This window comes from Motacilla alba, chromosome 6 (assembly GCF_015832195.1).
Source record: "Motacilla alba alba isolate MOTALB_02 chromosome 6, Motacilla_alba_V1.0_pri, whole genome shotgun sequence".
Lineage (NCBI taxonomy): Eukaryota > Metazoa > Chordata > Aves > Passeriformes > Motacillidae > Motacilla > Motacilla alba.
Genome location: NC_052021.1, coordinates 25,394,450 through 25,412,903, shown reverse-complemented (window position 1 = coordinate 25,412,903; position 18,454 = coordinate 25,394,450). Strand labels below are relative to the sequence as shown.

Genomic DNA, 18,454 nt, shown 5'->3' with positions numbered 1-18,454 from the left:
CCATCCTCCTCGGATGTCACATGGTATGTGCAAGGAGGGAAATGAGGTGTGGGGCATCATTTCTTCATTAATATTTTAGCCCTCATGCTTTTGCAACATCTCAGTGTGACCCAGAACAGCCTCCATGTCCCTGTGTCTGAATAGGCTCAGGAGGTCACCTCTGAGAAAAACAGCTGTGCTGGGTCTGAACAGCTCTGCCCTTGCTTCATGTGAGCTCAGTGCTCACTTTGAACTTGCTTAGATGTCAGGGGTGGTCTGTGACATTGTGGTTCCATTTGAGAGCCTGAATTGTGGCAACCACAGAATGATAATAGAATTGAAAAATTCAGTGCAGTAGCATCTAGGAGCATCTGTGAAAGACTGTGTCAGTGGCTGTGACAGTGACTCTACATAGTAATCAACTGTTACACCAAAACTGATAAGGAAAAACACGGTTTTATTCTGTTGCATAACTGCACTGAATTCCCTTAACAAGAACCAATACAGAAGTAAAGAGAATTATTTATTGTTCGAGGTGGAATTCTTTTCAGGCACGTTCAGTATGGATAATTTGAGTTCATCAACTGCAACAACAAAAATGAAAAGCCAAGCTAACAATTTGCAAGCAGATGCTAATTCCCCAATTGTTCATGCAACATGGAACATAATTTGAAGTGATTATGAAATTAATGCATTAATACAAAAAATGCTTTGGAGAGAAGCAAATCAGATAAATGTACATAGAAAGAATTAGCTGTAGACATAATTAGTGAAGCTGTGCTTTATTCACAGTCAGAAGGAAAAATTAAAACTAAACTAAGTGGAAATTTTAGAGAACATTTGAGAATTAGCATGTAAGAAGCCAAAATGAAATAAAATGTGCAGCTTCGGGAAAGCTAACACATAGACACATGCTTTGGAATTAAAAGGGATGAAAAGTGTCATGTCATCTACTTGGGAAAGGCACAGTTACTTGTGTAAGGAAGAATTTCCAGCTGTATGAGCTTGTATCCTGGTTACAGATGACTCAAAGCCTGGAAGCAGGTCGATGGTAGAAGAGAACTGTGTGCCATTAATCTGAAGAGACCTTATACTCTGTGGTGAGAAGTGGAAAATTAAACACCAGGTCAGAAGATTCTGTGCTGTTTGCTGCTTTCTCCTCTAAGTCCATGCTTGTTTTCATGACTGTCATAGGGTAGGAAAATTGACCTGCTTCACACCTGCAAGAAAGAGACTTCCTTCATATTCTGTTCTGGTCCCTGAACTAATTTTTTTCCCCATCTTCTTATCTAAAAATCAAGAAGAAGCAAAACCAGGTGTACCATGACAAAGTTGATATTGATCCAGTGATGTATGCTCAGCTGTTACTATCATCTGTTGTGTAGATGTGTGGTGGTAGATAATTACTTGAAAGCAATTCCATTTTTATCTAATAAGAAAATATCAAGAAAAACTACGAGATTGCATAGCCATCTCCCAAGAGAAAAGAATTGTAACTCAGTGCAGAAATTGTGTTGTCAACTGTGATGATTATGTTGGGAGTCTTATATGTATATTTTCTAAAGTTGTCAGCTGCTAGAATCAATTTTATGTGGATAGAATTTAAATCTTTGTTCAAATAGTGAAATAAAGCTTCTAGACTTGAGATGTCCACAGAAAAGCTTTTAAGGAGTAAACAGTAACTAATAATCTCCGTTCCTCATCCTAAAATGAGTAAAAAGGTAAACAAAAATCCTACATGAAATGAGGATCTGAGATTAATGACTCTTTGAAACTGGATCCTTATTTTTCAGGTAGTTAAGTTTTAAAATACTAAGTCTCCAGAAAAAGGTGAGCAAAGTAAATGGGAAAAAGTTCTTCCACTGTGTGAAAAATAGCCTGTATTATTGCTGACAATTTAGTAAACTTCCTGCTCTTTTTTTGCTGTGTATAAGTGTTAATTTTCTTTTACATAGATTCTGTATAATTTCAAGAAAAAAAGAAAAGTCTGGAATGTGAATTACTCTTTTTCCAAAACTTTGATAATTATCCTGAAAAACTGTACTTTTACTTTTCTCCCTTTTTTACTACCCAGAACATTTATTTTGGATAGCAACTGAATACTCTGATTTCTGTCTTATTGCACTTTCTGTTGAGATTCTCAGTTTCAGAACACAAAAGCAGCAGATGCTAAAGGATCTGATATTTGCCTCAGACAGGTACAGTGCCAGCAGCTGCAATGAAGTCAGTCCCAGGCATCTTGCCAGTAAAGGGAAAACAGATGAAGGAAAATTAGCAGTTTCTTACTAACCCTACCTGGTTAAAGCAGCTTCTATTCAAAGTTATTACTGGGTTCCAGGCAGTTGATGAGGACTCTTCTTGCTGGAAGCACCAGTCCTCACCTGAGAACTGATGGACTAGTTTAAGTGCTTTGGATAAAATCAGCCATGTTGATTGAACGGTTTCAGCTGGTTGGTTTTAGGTGAAATAAGATGAGAACATTTGTAGGACATGGAGGAATAAGAACATGGTGCAGAGAGATGGAAGTGAGCAGGTATGGACATTAATGTCCTTGGGACCAGCAGGTCACCTCTGCCCAGTCTGAGGAGCATGTGCTTTGTGATGTTCCCTCCCCTTTGTTTCTTCCCTTTGGGTGTGCTATAAAATATAGGCAAGAGTAAGAACCCTGAAATACTAAACAGCACAGTGGCACACAGGTGCCAGGGCTGGCCAGAGGCAAGTGGCATGGCTTGCAACAATTGGCTACGAAACCAAGTGTTCAGTGAATTGACCACCTGCCCAGGCACAGCTGTTGTACAGAATCAAAGAACGGTTTGGGATGGAAGGGACCTTAACAACTATCTCATTCCAGCTCCCCTGCCATGACCTGGGACACCTTCCACCAGACCAGGTAGCTCAGCACCCATCCAACCTGGACTGGACCCTGCCAGGGTTCATCATGTGAATTGTGCATTTATCACTTACCCTCCAGGGAAAAATTGCTCCCTGGGTGCCCCTCTTTTCCCTATCCCTTTTGTCGCCCTGCTTGGGTTGCCACACTTTTAGGCCAGAAGTTTCCTCTTGCTTTCATTAGGATTAACAACCCTTAGGGCCCAGTATTTGGGGCTGGGAAATGCTATTGTTTATAATACGCTTACAGTGCAAGTGGCTTCTTTCTTTTTGTGCCATTGATTGATTAGTGGAGTTTGTCCAAGTAATTTTCCCTCTTGATATGTGCGCTTTACTTCTCTAGCACAAAGTTGGTGTGAAGATTAACTAATTAATCTCATGAGATTCTTTACTGAAAGGAATGCCTTACTGAGCAACGGAACAAAGTAGGGACAATATGTATGAACGCAGCTCATTCCAGATGTCTACAAAGCTGAGGATCTTTTTCTCCCCTAAGCAAGTAAGACTGTAAGAATGTCTCAGCTTAATTTTTTTTCTCTGTTCAGTACAATGCAGAACATCTGTTGCAAAAGAATGGATAATTAATAATTGAAACTAGATTGCACTGTCCAAAATAAAGTGCCTCTAGTACTTGTAGATTTCCTGAGTTTTTTTGCTTTTGTCTCTTTATTTCTTCTCAAAGTATAATAATCAGTCATTGTTATGAATTAGATTTTATTTCAGAATGGAAGTTTCTACTGTGTTTTACTTAAGTTTTGAGTAATATATTTTCAAGCTGGTTATGGTGATAAAGCTTTTATGTTAAATGTAAAGGAAGAGAAGGCAGAGTGTAATAATAAAGAAACAGAAAAAAGAAATTTTCATTTCATGTCAGGTTACTAAATTAGTGGAATGAGGAGATAAAAACCTAGAATTTGATTTGAGGGAGATTTGGAAAACCAAGAAGCTTAATCTTTTCATGTTCCTTCCCCCAGAACTGATTGCTCCAGAGCTTGTGTTCATGCCTGTGATTAGGAGCTGAGCCTGACGAGTTCTATTTTCAGCACTGCTCTGGGATCCCAGCGGTGAAACTAACCTTGGTGCTTTGGGCTCAAACAGCACTTCCAGCTTCCAAAGCTCTTGCTAAGTTAAGACAGACTTCTAAGATAACAGGAATGTAAAATTGAAGGTGTTTTTGTTTATTCTAGAACTGACATAATATATTCCCAGGTACTTAAAATTAACACTGAATGAAAACTAAACAATATCAGATTGGTTAGTCCAAAGAGTTTGTGGAATCTCCATCCTTGAAGGTATTTAAATATTGACAGGACATGGTCCTGAGAACTTATCTGTACCTTTGAAGCTGGCCCAGTATGAAGCAAAGGTTTGATATAAATGGCCTCTGGATGTCTTTATGTACCTGAATCAAATAATTTAAATTATAAATCACTGTATAGTTCTAGATAAGGCAAAAGTAACCCAGAAACATCCTGCAGTAATCTATTAAGTTACTTTAATGAGTAGATTTCTTTACTGTTTTTAGCATTACATTTCTATTTTTTGGAAGGATGACACAAAGAAGAGCTTGTGTCCTTTTTTACAGTCCTCATTAAAACACTAGGAGCACTAAGTCAGGTAAGGACAAAATGTAGAATCTTTATTTTCATTTAATTCTGGCTTAATGGAAACAGAAGCTGGACTTTAAAAACCTGAGATTTAAAAAGTGACACTAATCTTCAGTGTCTCTTTTCTCCCCCATCTCATCTTTTTTCATCCTTTGATTAATTATTACCTGAGAGCAAAAATATATATTTTGGTAATTCACCCTGGCTGCTGGGATTGCAGGTTACTCTTGAGAAGGTGAAGGTCGGTGTTTCTCTCTGTGCACAGCCCAGCCCACAAGCAGTGACTCAGCAGCTCTCAAAAACCCTGAGATGCTGCAACTTCCTCAGCTTTAATGGAATAAAAGAAGTAGCTGAATCTGTTCGGGTCTGGTCCAAGGTGAGGCACTTTTGAAAACGGGGCTTCTGCCAGAGCTCAGCTACCAAGAGAAGAGGCTGTGGGTGGGAACCTGTCCCCTGGGTGGATGGACGTCCCGATCTGAGTAAAGGGAAGGGCTTGTGGGGGTGCACTGCCCTCTCTTGGATTTTGGTAGGAACAGGAGCAGTCCCATCGCGATTGGTGCTTTCAGAGGCTTGCTGAGGTGACGTTCAGAGTAAGGAGGGATTGTTTTTGTACGTTGTTGTCTCTTAGAAAATCTTCTCCCTACACCTTTGGACATTTCTGTGTACCCCCATTAATATCAAGTAGGATTAATGGAGAGAACAGCTGGATCACATCTGCACAGGTGTCTCAGCCTCACGTTTGCTTTTCTTGAGTCTTTGTTGCACTGACCCAACCCTATACCTGGGGCTTCGGTGATGTATAGTACACACCACCACATAAAATATTTGTAAGTTATTGTTCATACATACACTCACTCTTTCTGTCTAGTAAAGCAACCACAGATGAATCCGACAGATAGTAAAAAATACAGCCTTTATGGCTGCTTTATTCTGCAGTCACTTTTGTCCTGTTATGAACATCTTGAATAATACAGAACAGATAAATGGATTTTTTTCCATCCACTAGCCAGCTTTTTATGTCAAACAGCATTCATCAAGATGCCAAATGCAATTCTCAACAATTCTTTTATTAGGAATACTGTGCAATCTCAGCTTTCAAAAATATTGGCAGATGATAATTTTTCTCTCTTAAAAGATAGTCCTTTGTCATCTAGTATTCTGGTGACAAGAGATTGTCTTATCACTCAATGAGCACTGAATCTTTCATGGGTGCAAACAGGATGAATTCACTGTCTGAACCTTTTGCCACATAATTTCTCTTACATTTAAACAGGCAAGATCTGAGGAAGGTGATTGAATCCTACCAGTTATGGACCTCCTGTGGGTTCTTGGGGGAAGTGATGATAGTTTCCACTCTCTGGGTCTGGATTCAGTCTGAATCTGAATTACACTGTCTAGTCATCATGACTGTGGTTTTCTTTTGGGGCAGTTTGAAGCGCATTACCCTCCATGTCAGCAAAGTGCAAGCTGAATTAACAAGTTTGGGTTATGTGTCTTTGTATGAATAAGAACTTCTTTCTTCTTAAGTCACTGAGTAACAGTTGCAAAACAACTCATTCCAGGCCTTTTCCTTGCATGAAAGAGGTAATTTCTACTTCTGATCCAGATCATCATTCAAAGGCAATATTCTTCTTTTTTTCTTCAGTGTTAGAAGTCTAATTCTGTCACTGAAGTCTTTTCTTTCCTTACAAAATTGCTGCACTTTCTGAGTTACAAAGAACTTCTGGCAATGAAATACTCCACAATGCCTCAATTGAATTATTGGTGGATTATTTTAATGGTGTCTTAATGAAATTGCTCAGCAACTAACCTTGTCTTTTAGCTGGCATTAGAGACAGCTTCAAAACTGTCAGCTCTAGCTCATTTCATGTTATCATTGAGGTGCTCATACTGTTACCCAATTTATTTGAAGCAGAAACTTGGGCCAAATTTTAGTGGCATTACTCTAGTGCCAGTTCTACAGCAGCTGATGTTTCCATGAGGAAAGATTTTTAAAATTTCACAGAGGCTTCAGTCTCCTCTTTTCCTATTAATATCCAACTAAATGCTTGTTTTAATTCTTCTGTAGTTTTGTCTCTAATTTGCTTACTCTTTTAAACATATACTGCTTCCAGCACCTCAGTCCTGTAAAAGGAATAGGTCTAATTTGCTTTACAGTAGCGTTGCATTTATTTCAGAATTTCACAACCAAAGCAGTTCCTTCCTTGAGATTGTTTCACTTTATATCTTATTCTAGGTCTTAAGAAAGCTTAAGCAATGAATGAGTTCACTTAATTAAAAGCAGAGCATGTTTCTTTGAATGCATGTGTGGAGTGCTGAATCTGGAGGACCAGATTCTCTCTTTACTCACACTCACACACAGTAATACAGACAAACTTTCACACACACTCTTACACACTCTTGCACACATTTACACACTTTTACATGCATGCTCACACTCACTTGGAAAAGGCAATCCAAATTCAGAAGTGATCTGTAAAGTGGCAGAAATGACATTTCATTATGTTGGGATTCCACAGCACTGATTGTTTTGCTATCAGTCACCATGTGAAAAAAAACCAAACCCCACAACCCTCTAAAGTTATGCAACTGACATGCAGAGAAGCTGGGAAAAAATGAAGCTCTTTAGAGAATTTAAGTAGTGAATGCCCTGCTTTTGTTAGGCGTAGGACATTTCTGGTTTCTGTTGCTGATTTCCTCTTTTGCTGTGTCTTGTGAGAAATATTTATTACTTGTTCTGTGTGGGTCACCAGGGTTGGGTTTATTCATGAAGCTTGTGATAGGTAAGTAAAGTGAAGGATTTGACCTGATTTGCATTTTATCCCCATTTCTGGTCAGTTGATACATCACAAGTGAATGAAAAAACATGGGACTCCATGAAATAGATTTGTTGGGGTTTTTTTCATGCTGTTCTATTTCACTTGTACTATGCTCTGTCCTAAGAAGTATTAGCAAAAAGCTGGTCCAAGGGGAGATATGAATGGCCAAAATAAAAGACTGAGAGCAATCTGGACTTTTTTTGCTAAGCCACTAAATCTAGCATTCACAGCAGATTTATAGAGTTCACAATTCCATCTCTAGAAGCAAAACTAGAGTCCCCTTGCTGAGAATTCCTGGGTTTCTTTGTGATGACAGCAATAATACATGTAATTGTCAATGGCAATGTCATCAGCAGAGTTAGCACTGGAAAAGGGGTGAAAAAAAGTGTGGACTGTCTTAAAGTCTATAAATTATGTTTGGTTTCCATTTGTCATTTCTATGAAAAGCAAATCACGTTTCTCCCTTTTTAGAGGGAGATGATTAATGAGTGCCTTGCATTTGGTTGCAAAAGCTTGTGTCAACTGTATTGGCCTTTTTTTTAAATGAGGAAAAAAACCCATCTATCTCGAGCAATAGGAAGTGCAGTATGTGCTTGCTCTGCTTGGTGTGAAAAAGCAGATTCTGATCATTGCTGAACACTGATCTGAACAGAGAGTAATTACTCTTACTTCTCTCTAAGGAGAAGTAGTCTTTGCTCCTACTCACTCTTCTCTTTTGTTTAAATTAAGACAACAATAAACCAGACCAGAGGCACTCTGAGGTTGGTCTCCCACCACAAAGGACTTTTACTGGATGTGAGAGGCAGATGAATATAGCTCTTCTTATTCCTGTGTTAATAACTTAATTTTGAAGTGGTGGAATCAGAGGTAGTTAAAAAACTGTCAGCGTGAAAATCATGGGCCCAAGTCTTCACATACAGCCCAAGCAAGCTGATAATGTTATCATTGTGCATGTAGGTGAGGTTGGTAATTTCTGTCAGGTAACAAACAGCAGGACGAGGGAAAATGGCCTCAAGTTGCCTCAGAGGAGGTTTAGATTAAATACTACGCAAAATTTCTTCACTGAAAGGGTGGCCAAGCATTGGAACAGGTTTCCCAGGGAAGTGGTGGAGCCAGCATCTCTGAAGTGCTTGAAAAGTATGTAGATGTGGTGATTAGGGATGTGGTTTAGGAGTGGATTTGGTAGTGTTCGACTAATGGCTGGACTTGATGATCTTAGAGGTATTTTCTGGCCTTTTATCCCACAGCAATTTCACATCCTTTGGCAAGGGAGTCCCTCAAAAATCTTATTGGACTTCATGAGCTAGGTTGCCTTTCCCGACAGGCTGTAAGCACCTGGATAAATTTAAGGTGTGATTTTCATATGCAAAAGTCACATTGATTTCTCTGTGATGTTTGGAATAAACTCATCCAAAAAACAGTGTTAGCTGGGAAAGCAGTAATTTGCTGTATTAGGCACTGTAAAAGCAGAGTAAGATGTTTGATGGAGTAGCTCACATTTCAGGAAATCCAGCATGCTTTCTACAGTGAAGCCCAAAATGATAAAAATATTTTTTTTCTAATCTCTTTATTTTAGGTATTCTTAGCTATTTAATTTTATGGCATCTAAACTTAGATTAATTTTTGTTATTGTTTCTGGTTTTGGTTGTCATGCTTTTCTTGTTCAACACATTTGTGTCCAGTTGTAGTTTCTGTATAAGCAGCTGCATAAAGTCAATGGGTAATAGACTACTTCAAAGCAGAAACTGGGTTAATTTATTTAAAAGGAAATTCTAAAGAGTACTTACTCTGTATTTCATACACTGCAACAAAAAAAAAAAAGCATTAAAATGAATTGTACTTTCCCTCCTTTTTCATTTATTATTCCAGGCAACTTAGGCAATAAAACGAAACTAATGTGACTGCAACTACATACTACATTAGCATGTAGTGCAGCTCAGTGAAAGTGTGTTTGTAGAATGAAATGGTTGATGTTGAGATGACATCTGCACTATGGGCATTTTGGAGGTAGAGGGTCTGACATCAGGATAGTTCTAACGTGATACTGGTATCTGAATGCCCAGAACAGTGGTTGGAAAACATTATATGCACTCCTGAGGTGTATCACAGAGTCATCAAATGGTTTGTGTTGGAAGGGACCTTAAAAATAATTTAGTTCCAGCTCCCTGACATGGGCAGGAGATGTTCTGGTTTAGTTTCCTTGAAAAGGAATGCATTTTCTTTGCTCTGAGGTCACTGTGGCCTGAGTCAGAACACAAGGACTTGTTACAGAGGTTTCCCCAAAGATTTTTAGGGTTAATTTCAGAAGCACACTCCTGGTGTGCTCTGAAAGGTTTATATAAATACACACAGACTTTTCCTCTTGTTTTGACTTACTTTTCATACAGGTGTCAATTTATTCTACTTATCCAATAAATGCTATCTTTTGGGCTTGTAACTCTGATTATTTACACACAGATATGTTGTAATGAAATTTGCTTTTCTTATCTTATAAAAAACATGGTGCCGTAGCTGTGATGCGAGTAGTGACTGATAGTCAGCTCTAACTTGTTTTGCTTTATGACACCTGTGCAGAGTGATTAACAATGCAAGGTACAACAGTGCAGCAGATAATGCTGAAAGCTGGTCTCATAGTTAGCAATCTGACTGGTGGATGGAGTCATCCATCAGCTCCCTGCTCTGTCTCCCACTCTCTGTGCCCTCGCATAAATTCACAGCAGTGGCACAGCTCTGCCACATCGGAGGTGCTGTTGGCTTACGAAACAAAACTGGTGTGCCCTAAGGAACTTTTACCTGCAGAATGGCTGGTTATCACAATGCAAAGCCAAGGCTTTTGGAGACCAGAGTAAACAAAGTGCTAATAGCCCAGGGTGGTAGTTAGCAGATTAAAGCCAAAGTCAGCAGTGTCTGGAAGTCTGTTTAGGCACTTAACTTTTATTGATTTGGTGAAGTATTAGGTGCTTCAGTATCTCAACGGTTTCTCCCTCCATTCCCTTTTTAAGAATGCAGATAAAAGCACTTCCACACTTCAGAGGAGTGGCCTGACAGCAAATGTGTTAAGGCAGTGATGTGCTTGGATGTGACAGTGATGAGGTCAGATGAGTTCCTTGCCCAGGTACAAGGAAGTATGTGAGACTAGAGTGGGTCTTGATTAACAGCTTGCCTTAGAGGCACAATCCAAAGTCAGTGACAAGACTCTTATTAACTTCAGGGAGCTCGAATCAAGCCCATTGATTTGTGCTTATTTCTGCTCTAGTTGCTCTAGTCCAAATTAATGCTGTGCTGTGATATTTCCAAATACTAACATAAACAAAATCCACTCAAGAAGGTAGTCATAAAAATAGGAAAATCATAATGCTTGAATCACAGTACTGAATCAATAAACATTAAACATAGGAACCTGGTCCCAGAAATTAGTGTGATATGAAAAAGGAACCAACTGATAAACATCACAATTTTTGGCCTCAGAAGCTGGATAGACTCCTTAGTGTCAGTATCTTATATATATTGATAGTTTGATTATTAATCCTTTCTGTGTAACTTCTATCATCTCTCAATCTTTAGTTTGGAAATCACTTTAATTATATGCTTGGAATATTTGAAGTGTTAAATGAAAATAAAAATGTTTAAAAATGCATATTTTCATTACTAATATCTAAAGTAAATCCGATATAATAGGAGATTCTATCTCTATGCTACAATGGAAACCATTACCCTATTTTTTGTTAGAGATACAGTGGGGTTGTGTAACTGGTCTGAGATTATTCAGGATCTGAAAATTCAGGGGGTTTGCAGAACCCCAGGCTTTTAAATTACAGGCCAAATTGATATGCTACCAAGGAGGTTTCTAGAGATGGAAAAAAAAGATTTGGCAGCTGCTCAATAATGAAGAAGGACATATTCTGCATAGATTGTATGTGTATTTACACCTTCACATACAATAGCTCTTTAGCATCTGGTGTCTCACAGACACCAGATGCTATGCTTTCTTAAAATTCCTAGGTAGTGAGTTAAGTTGTGTCTTACTCCACCTGCCTAAATGAAAGAAGAGAAGGAAATAGAGTGTGTGATGTTTGCAGTGCTCAAACACAGATAGGAATTTGTTCTGAGAAATGCCAGGTGTGGATATTTTCATTTCAGGCTTGTCTAAAAACAGATCAGTGTTTGCTATTTGCAAAGCAACTTAGAAAAAATAAAATAAAAATACTAATGATTCAAGCCTTTAATACCTTTTCAAGGCAAATATTCTTTAAAACTTTTTGTGTTTTTCAGTCATGATGCCTCATTCCCATTCCTTAGGGGTATTACTCTGTTACTTGCTGAAATACTGGAACAATCTCTATTTACTGCTCAGACCTGTATATTCCCTCATGCAGAGACACATGAGGGAGTAACTCATTATTGCCACTGGTTCATCAGCAATGCAGACTAATTAATACCACAGCTAGTGGGGTGAAGTAGCTACTATAACTCTCAACTGTGTATCTTTTGTAACTCCTAAACTAACACTCCTGGACAAAGCTAGAAAGCAAATTCACTATGCATAGATTATTTCTGATACTCTACCAAATCTATAATTCAAAGCACCATAGAAACTGGAGGGGGAAAGAACCCAGCATGTTATCAAATGTGTTCTCATGCCAAAGCAAGACTGCTTGTTGCAGACAGCCAGGTAATATTTTAGGCAGCCAAACTGCCTTCTCTGAAATTTCTGCCAGAATCTAACAAAACCCACCATTAGAGATCAGCCTCTCTCTTCTCTCTGTGTTTTGGGTTTCTTTTCTTTACACCTGACTTTTTGTCTACCACTCCAATAGATCATTCTTGAAAATCCTAGCAGCCTACTGTGCCTGTCTGGTAACTTCTGTGCTCTAGTGTTAAAATTTTCAGGTTTAATTCTTGAAATAAGCTAAGCACAGCTTCATTTAGGTCTGGTTTAACTAGTGGTAAAGTCATTCTGCCTATTTGATCATCTGTTATGTGTTTATATACATAGCTCAGACATGCTGTTTTCATTACTGAAACATTGGCTGTAGTAGTTTTGATTTTACATTGAATCATTTTGTAATAGTCATATATAATAAGCTTCTCTGAAGTTCCTAGCTGCTTGCTTAGTTTTCCATCTGACTCCACTTAAACACGGTATTTTCATCTCTCCTTTCTATGTAGATTATGCTGCTGACTGATCCAGAAGTTGAGAGCAGCTTATTAATCAGTTCTGATGAAGGAGCCACCTATCAAAAATACCGTCTGAACTTCTACATCCACAGTCTGCTCTTCCACCCCAAACAGGAAGATTGGATCTTAGCCTACAGCCAAGATCAAAAGGTAAAAGTTGTGGCTTGGTTTGCTTGGGGAGAACTCAGAGCTTCCCCATGTCTCTGTGCAACTGCTGCAGAGCATTCAGGACTGTCTTTGGGGTGACCCCAGGACAGTCTTTAGAAATTCCAGTTTGGTATTTCCAAGCAAAAAACATTGACCAGGCCTTAATGTAAAGGTCAAAGTAAAGGACGTGGGCATCTGCTGTGTTCCTGGGGCCTAGCCCTCTATTACTGGTCTGGCAGTCTGTGTTTATTCATCCATCCTTTTGGCAATCTTGTGTGACAGGCAATGGGCAGAGAAGACAGCTAGGGTCCTTCACAAACCTCTAATGAGGCTTTTGGCCTCTTATTCGACAATTCTTTTCCTCCAGTTTAGTGTCAGCTCCAAGAGCAGTATAAGACATTCCTTGTTCCTCTCTGGTTGGCATATTTTCAAGTAGTTTTTGATTTTCTAAGAGGAAAAAGTAGCCGTGAATCAATTTCCTTTGAAGTCCAGTTCCCTCAGTATGGGTAATCCATCAACCAAATAAATATGCTGTGAGATTTGCCTTCATTTTTTGCTGCCCAACCTAACACAACAACACAGGACTTTTTTGTGGAGAAATCATTGTTGGAATTTTTTGAAAATCAGACACATCAAGTCAGTTTTCTTATGGCAAAGGATTTGATAGACCTCAATCTGTTTAGTTCAACAAAAAGCATATTGAAGGAAAACTATATTGTTGCACATAAATGTTTCTATGGGGGAAGACAAATCATAGGAGAAACCATTTCAATTTAGTGATAAAAACTTCTAGCAAAAATTGATGGTTAGGAGTCAGTGGCAGATAAACTCAGCTGTGGAGTAACTAGCCTTTGGAGCAAACTGCTCAAGAGAAATTGCTGATTTCACATCCTGACGTTTTAAAGTTTTATGAATAAACCTGGAAAAAGACCAAAAGAGTTTGTTGAGCTCCCAGCAAGGGTAAAAGAGTGAAATATCTTGACATTTAGCATATAGGCTTTTACACAAAATAATTTAGTGATCTCCTTTTTGTTTTGTGCATGATGAGTCTGTGAGAGTAGAAACTGTGGATATAATCGATCAGCTAATTAGTAGCTGAATTGTTCAGGTTATACATTAATGTAAGGATCAACATAAAAGTTTGAAATCTGTAATGTTTTCTATCTGTGCAGTTAAATTAATTGTAAAATAATTAAACTACTGATTTCCATTTTGCATAAATTAGGTTTGGTATTACAGTCAGCCTGAGAAAACAAAGGCATAAGGAAACTTAGTAAGTAGGTAAGGTTGCAAAATGATTGAAATTTTGCAATTTTTTGAAATCATTGAAATTTTTGGAATATTTTCTCCTTTCACTTTACACTCAAAACCAGAATCCTTCCAGGGCTGTAGCTTAATACCCTTTGCAACTGAGAAATGCATCTTGCCTCCTAATTCTTTCTGTACAGTCACTTGCATGCATTACTTTTCACTCACCCCTCTCACAGCATTTTGTAGAGTGTACTATGGTTATGCTCTGTTCAGAGGAATGTGCAGATGAAATTGTTTCTTTGTGTTCCGTATGTAATTAGACAAGGCCAAAATGTTTCCTTTCCATTGTAGCTGTTGAGTTCTCTGGACTGATATGAAAGAGAACAGAAGCTGGTCTCTGATGTCTTTTTAGTACCATTGGAATGAAACTTACAGTGTTTAATAACAGGAAATTTATTACATGAAGATCAATGAAACTTTCAGAGGGAGCTTTGTCAAATAAAAGTAGCATATAGTAGAAAATTCATTTCAATTGCTAGGGTATTCAGTCTGGTCAGGAAATAATTCTGAATTAGAGGCCATACAGCTAAGGCTTATTTAATTTATGATTGATGGCTACCAAGAAGTATACCATCACTATTTCATAAGAAATGCCTCCTCCTCCACAGAATCCTTAAAGACAATCTGGATATAAGAACACAGGGTCTGTTTGTGTGTTAACATGAATTTATGGGGAGGTGTTGGAGTTGTGTGTGAGGTGTTTGGGGAGAAGGGATGTAGGCTGTATTATAAAATTTTTTTGTTATGGAATTGATTAGCAAATTGAGTAACTGTTGGTAATTCAGTACTGTAGTTACAAGACAAAAGTCAGGTAGCACAACGTCTGTGGATCTGTACCAATTAAGTCCAAAATAGAATTTTAAAAGTACACTGAATGGGTGTGAGTCACAGACCTGGTTTCTACTTTAAAACCTAATGAATACATTTTCTGACTTCGACAAGCTTTGCCCAAGAACTGTAGAGGGTAACCAGCAGGCAAAGAGTATTAATCAGCTTGGACTAAATTAAATGTAACTCGAACTAAGGGTCAAGTTCAGCCTATGGCTAAGTGTAAATGACTCCCATTGGTTTTGTGTTTGTGTATCCAAAGGCAGAATTTCCTCAGAGTAATTAAGAAGTCCTGCAGGTATTTAGATAATTGCAATGGGAGCTGAGGGGTGCTTTGCAACAAATGACGCTGCTGCTAGCTATTTCCTGATCCTGTGCTAAGGCTGTATTTAAGGGAAGAGAGTCCACTACTCCTTGGATCCAGGCGCTGTGTGTGTACTGACTTGAGGGTCACCCAAGGAGGCAAGGGAAACGTATCTGCATGGTAAGGAATTTACGCTTTGATGCCACTAACTTGAATGCAACTGACTGAAGAGGCTGTGAGGGATTTCTTGATGAGGACTTTAAAGAGTAAATTGTATTTTGACCAGTTACGATTGGTGCAGTCATTTAATTTTGCTGTTGACAGGAGGGAGGTGATAATCAACTAGAAAACATCCATGTACGTCGTGTCCTTGCAGCAAATGGGATGGGAAAAATCAGATGGTGAATAGAGCAAGAGCTGGAGAGACAGGAATCACATTGGATCTGTACTGTTTTGGTTCTCAGGAGTTGTCCATCCAATTGAGGATTGGTGAGGGCAAAGCCAACAGTAGTGGAGGCCTCTCATTGCTCAGTTGTAATGAACAGTAAGTCGGTCACACAGAATCATCTCTCAGTGTCTTCACAGCCCACTGAGTCTATCACTATGATCAGACCTTTTCTTGTTTGTTTGAATAGGGGTTTACTCAATGGCAGGGAAATCTGTTTTAGCTGAAGTAATTTAATGTCCCAGTTTCTTGGGTGTTGATTGTGAGTGAATGTGGTTAATTACTGGGGTTCAGCTGACAAACAATAGCTCATTAAGCTTCAGTGACTCGGTTGCTTTTGTTCACATATCTTTCTCCCATGTCTCTGCCTTGGGCAGTGGACTTGAATTACCACTGCTGACAGACCAGTCCCTAATTCAGTCATGGCTTTTTCCTGCCAGTCTCGAGAAGAAAAAAGAGCAGCAAACCATCTGCTGCCTGCACTAATTGCTTCATGATTGCATTAATTGTTCTGGCTGAAAGTACAGTTGTTACTTGGCTGATTCTTACCACATAATTGCAGAACTACTGCATGCTTCTCCATTTTCTGCATAAAGGAGTTACAAATCAGAAGGAAACTCCAGACACAGTAAAGCAGTGCTTGTGAGGCAAAGGCTTTTTGGAGGTCTTGTACATGTACACTCTCATGGGTTTAATCAGCTTGCTTGTAGAATGAGGGGCTGTATTTTATGGGAGTATTACTTATGTATTACTGTGTAATCTTCAGAAGTGGTTTGCTGTGTAATCAGACCGTGGAATATAAGAGCCTCTGGTTCATGTGGAGACATCTTCTGCTATTCAGATGGGTCAGGCACACAGAGGAGTAGTTAGTAATCAGCCAGGAATAACAGAGCTATTTGGGCAGATGAAATAAAGGTGAAATTGGGAAACACAAGTCAGACAGGCAAAATGCAGAGTCGTAATTGCCCAGCTCAGGAATAAATGCACAAAGGCACTCAAGTACTGAAAGGCAGCAACAGAGGCCGAAAAGCAGGTTTAAAACTGAGTTATTGTTGTTGTTCTTCACTTTCATTTTAAAGTAACTCTTGAAAAGTGAGGCACCCCAAATTAAAGGAGCCCTATCAGCATAGCACTAGTAAATGAAGAGGTTTATATTTTGGGGTGCTTTTCTTTTTTTATTCATTTTAGTCTTTTCCAAATGTCGGATTCCATCTGCCTACCTTTATTTACTGTGTGTGTCATGCTGAAGACGAATATTAGGGACTAGTACTTTGTATTTCTAAAGTACTGAAATTTGGCAAATCAGAATTCTGATACTTTGGGGACAACATATCTTCTGACATCAAAACATACCATCATCTTCATTTTCCTACATTAAAGGATGTCCACTCCTCATGCATGTAAGTGGAAGAGAAAGGTATTCTTATATCTGGGATGACAGAGAAACCACTTAGAGAAGAGATACAGATTCATATGGCCACAGGATGTCTGTGAGAGAGCAGGCCAACTCTTAAAATTACTTCCAGCCCCATCTATCCCTGTGTTTTGGTCTAATACTTGTGTCTGACAGTAGAGTATCTGCCATAGATGTAGCCAGAATTCACTCTTTAAGACGTGATGGGCTACTCTGATTACACTCTGTAATTTTAAAACCTTTTCATTTCACTGCATTAGGATCTTTTGAGGGGGTATGTGCTTGGAAAAGGATCACACCCAGGATCTCCAGGGGTTCCTTTCAACATAAATTATTCTTTTTCAATTTACACACTCTCCGTTTCAATGGTTACAGTAATTTCTTACTTAGACAGAGAAGGGAGAATATAATCCAGATTAATTTTCTCAGAAATTGCATCCTAGGTAAAAAACAAAAGAAAAAAAACCAAACAAAAAACAAACAAAAAACCCCCCCAAAACCAAACAAACCAAATGAACCAACAAAACAACAACAAACAAACAAATCCCCCAAAACAAACAAACAAACACAAAACAAACAAACAAAAAAAACCCACCCCAAAAACTCAACAAAAAACCCCAAAAACCTGTTACCATCAAGTGACCTCCTTTTGGTTTTTGGTTTTTTTTTTGCTACACTGCTGACAGCAGTGGTGACAACAATTCAGAGGACTATTCACTTGGGCTAATGTTAGCTGAGGGAGGCTAATCCCATCTAAAATTAATGGAGAGGAAAAAAGCTGCTCTAGAGTTGTAAGCATTAGCCACTTTGAATCATCCTCTGGAAAAGCCTATCTCTTTTGACAGACTGTGGACACAACCAGGGAGCTAGTTTGCATAAAGCTAACATTAGCCTGTGTGAATAACTCCCCCTTTCCCTGTGGCATCACTCCTGCAACAGTCTACACTATTTGTGTTAATATTTGGGGCACCACTAATAATCCAAGCCAGTTTTCCAGCAGACCTGGTACTCTTTGATACACGTTGTTGAAGATGGAAAAAGTAACAAATAATTTCCATATTAAAAGTTGTTTGCCCCAGCTTTTGCAGTGTTGCACTTCCTGCTTGACCTTAGATATCTTTTCTGGGTTACCAGCACTTGTGCCAGGGAGGCATAGGACTTTCCTCAGGAAAGAAAGCCTTGTGACTGCTGCTCCCTGTTTTTTTAAAGCATTCTATGTGGTTATGTTTTGAAGTGAGTGATGCACAGAAATACCCTCATGTATCTAGGGCTGTGTGTGAGGACTCAAAGCACAGGTACCTGTTAGGCATCATGGGTGATGATACATCTTGCACACAACCCTTTGCAAATATCCCTTGCCATCTCTAAGCAAATCGAAAAGTTTGGTGGAAGCCAGCATTCTGAAAATAAACAAGGAAGGGACATCAAAAGAAGAATGATGCCAGGTTGTATCTTCTTTTTTTTTTTTTTTCTCTTTCCTTTTTAAATTGGCCATGAGCCAGTGTAGAAAGTGTGTTGAAAAATGTAGCTTCC

At 38.8% G+C, this 18,454-nt stretch overlaps 1 protein-coding gene across 4 annotated transcripts in view; it reads left to right on the top strand.

Moving 5' to 3' along the window:
- The window catches only part of SORCS1 (sortilin related VPS10 domain containing receptor 1), a 263,542-nt gene that overhangs the window by 144,885 nt on the left and 100,203 nt on the right, over window positions 1–18,454 (top strand). For all 4 annotated transcript variants that reach the window (XM_038140148.1, XM_038140150.1, XM_038140147.1 and 1 more), the window contains exon 4: window positions 12,464–12,622. In XM_038140148.1, the coding sequence (XP_037996076.1) occupies window positions 12,464–12,622 (159 nt within the window). The remainder of the gene's footprint in view (window positions 1–12,463; window positions 12,623–18,454) is intronic.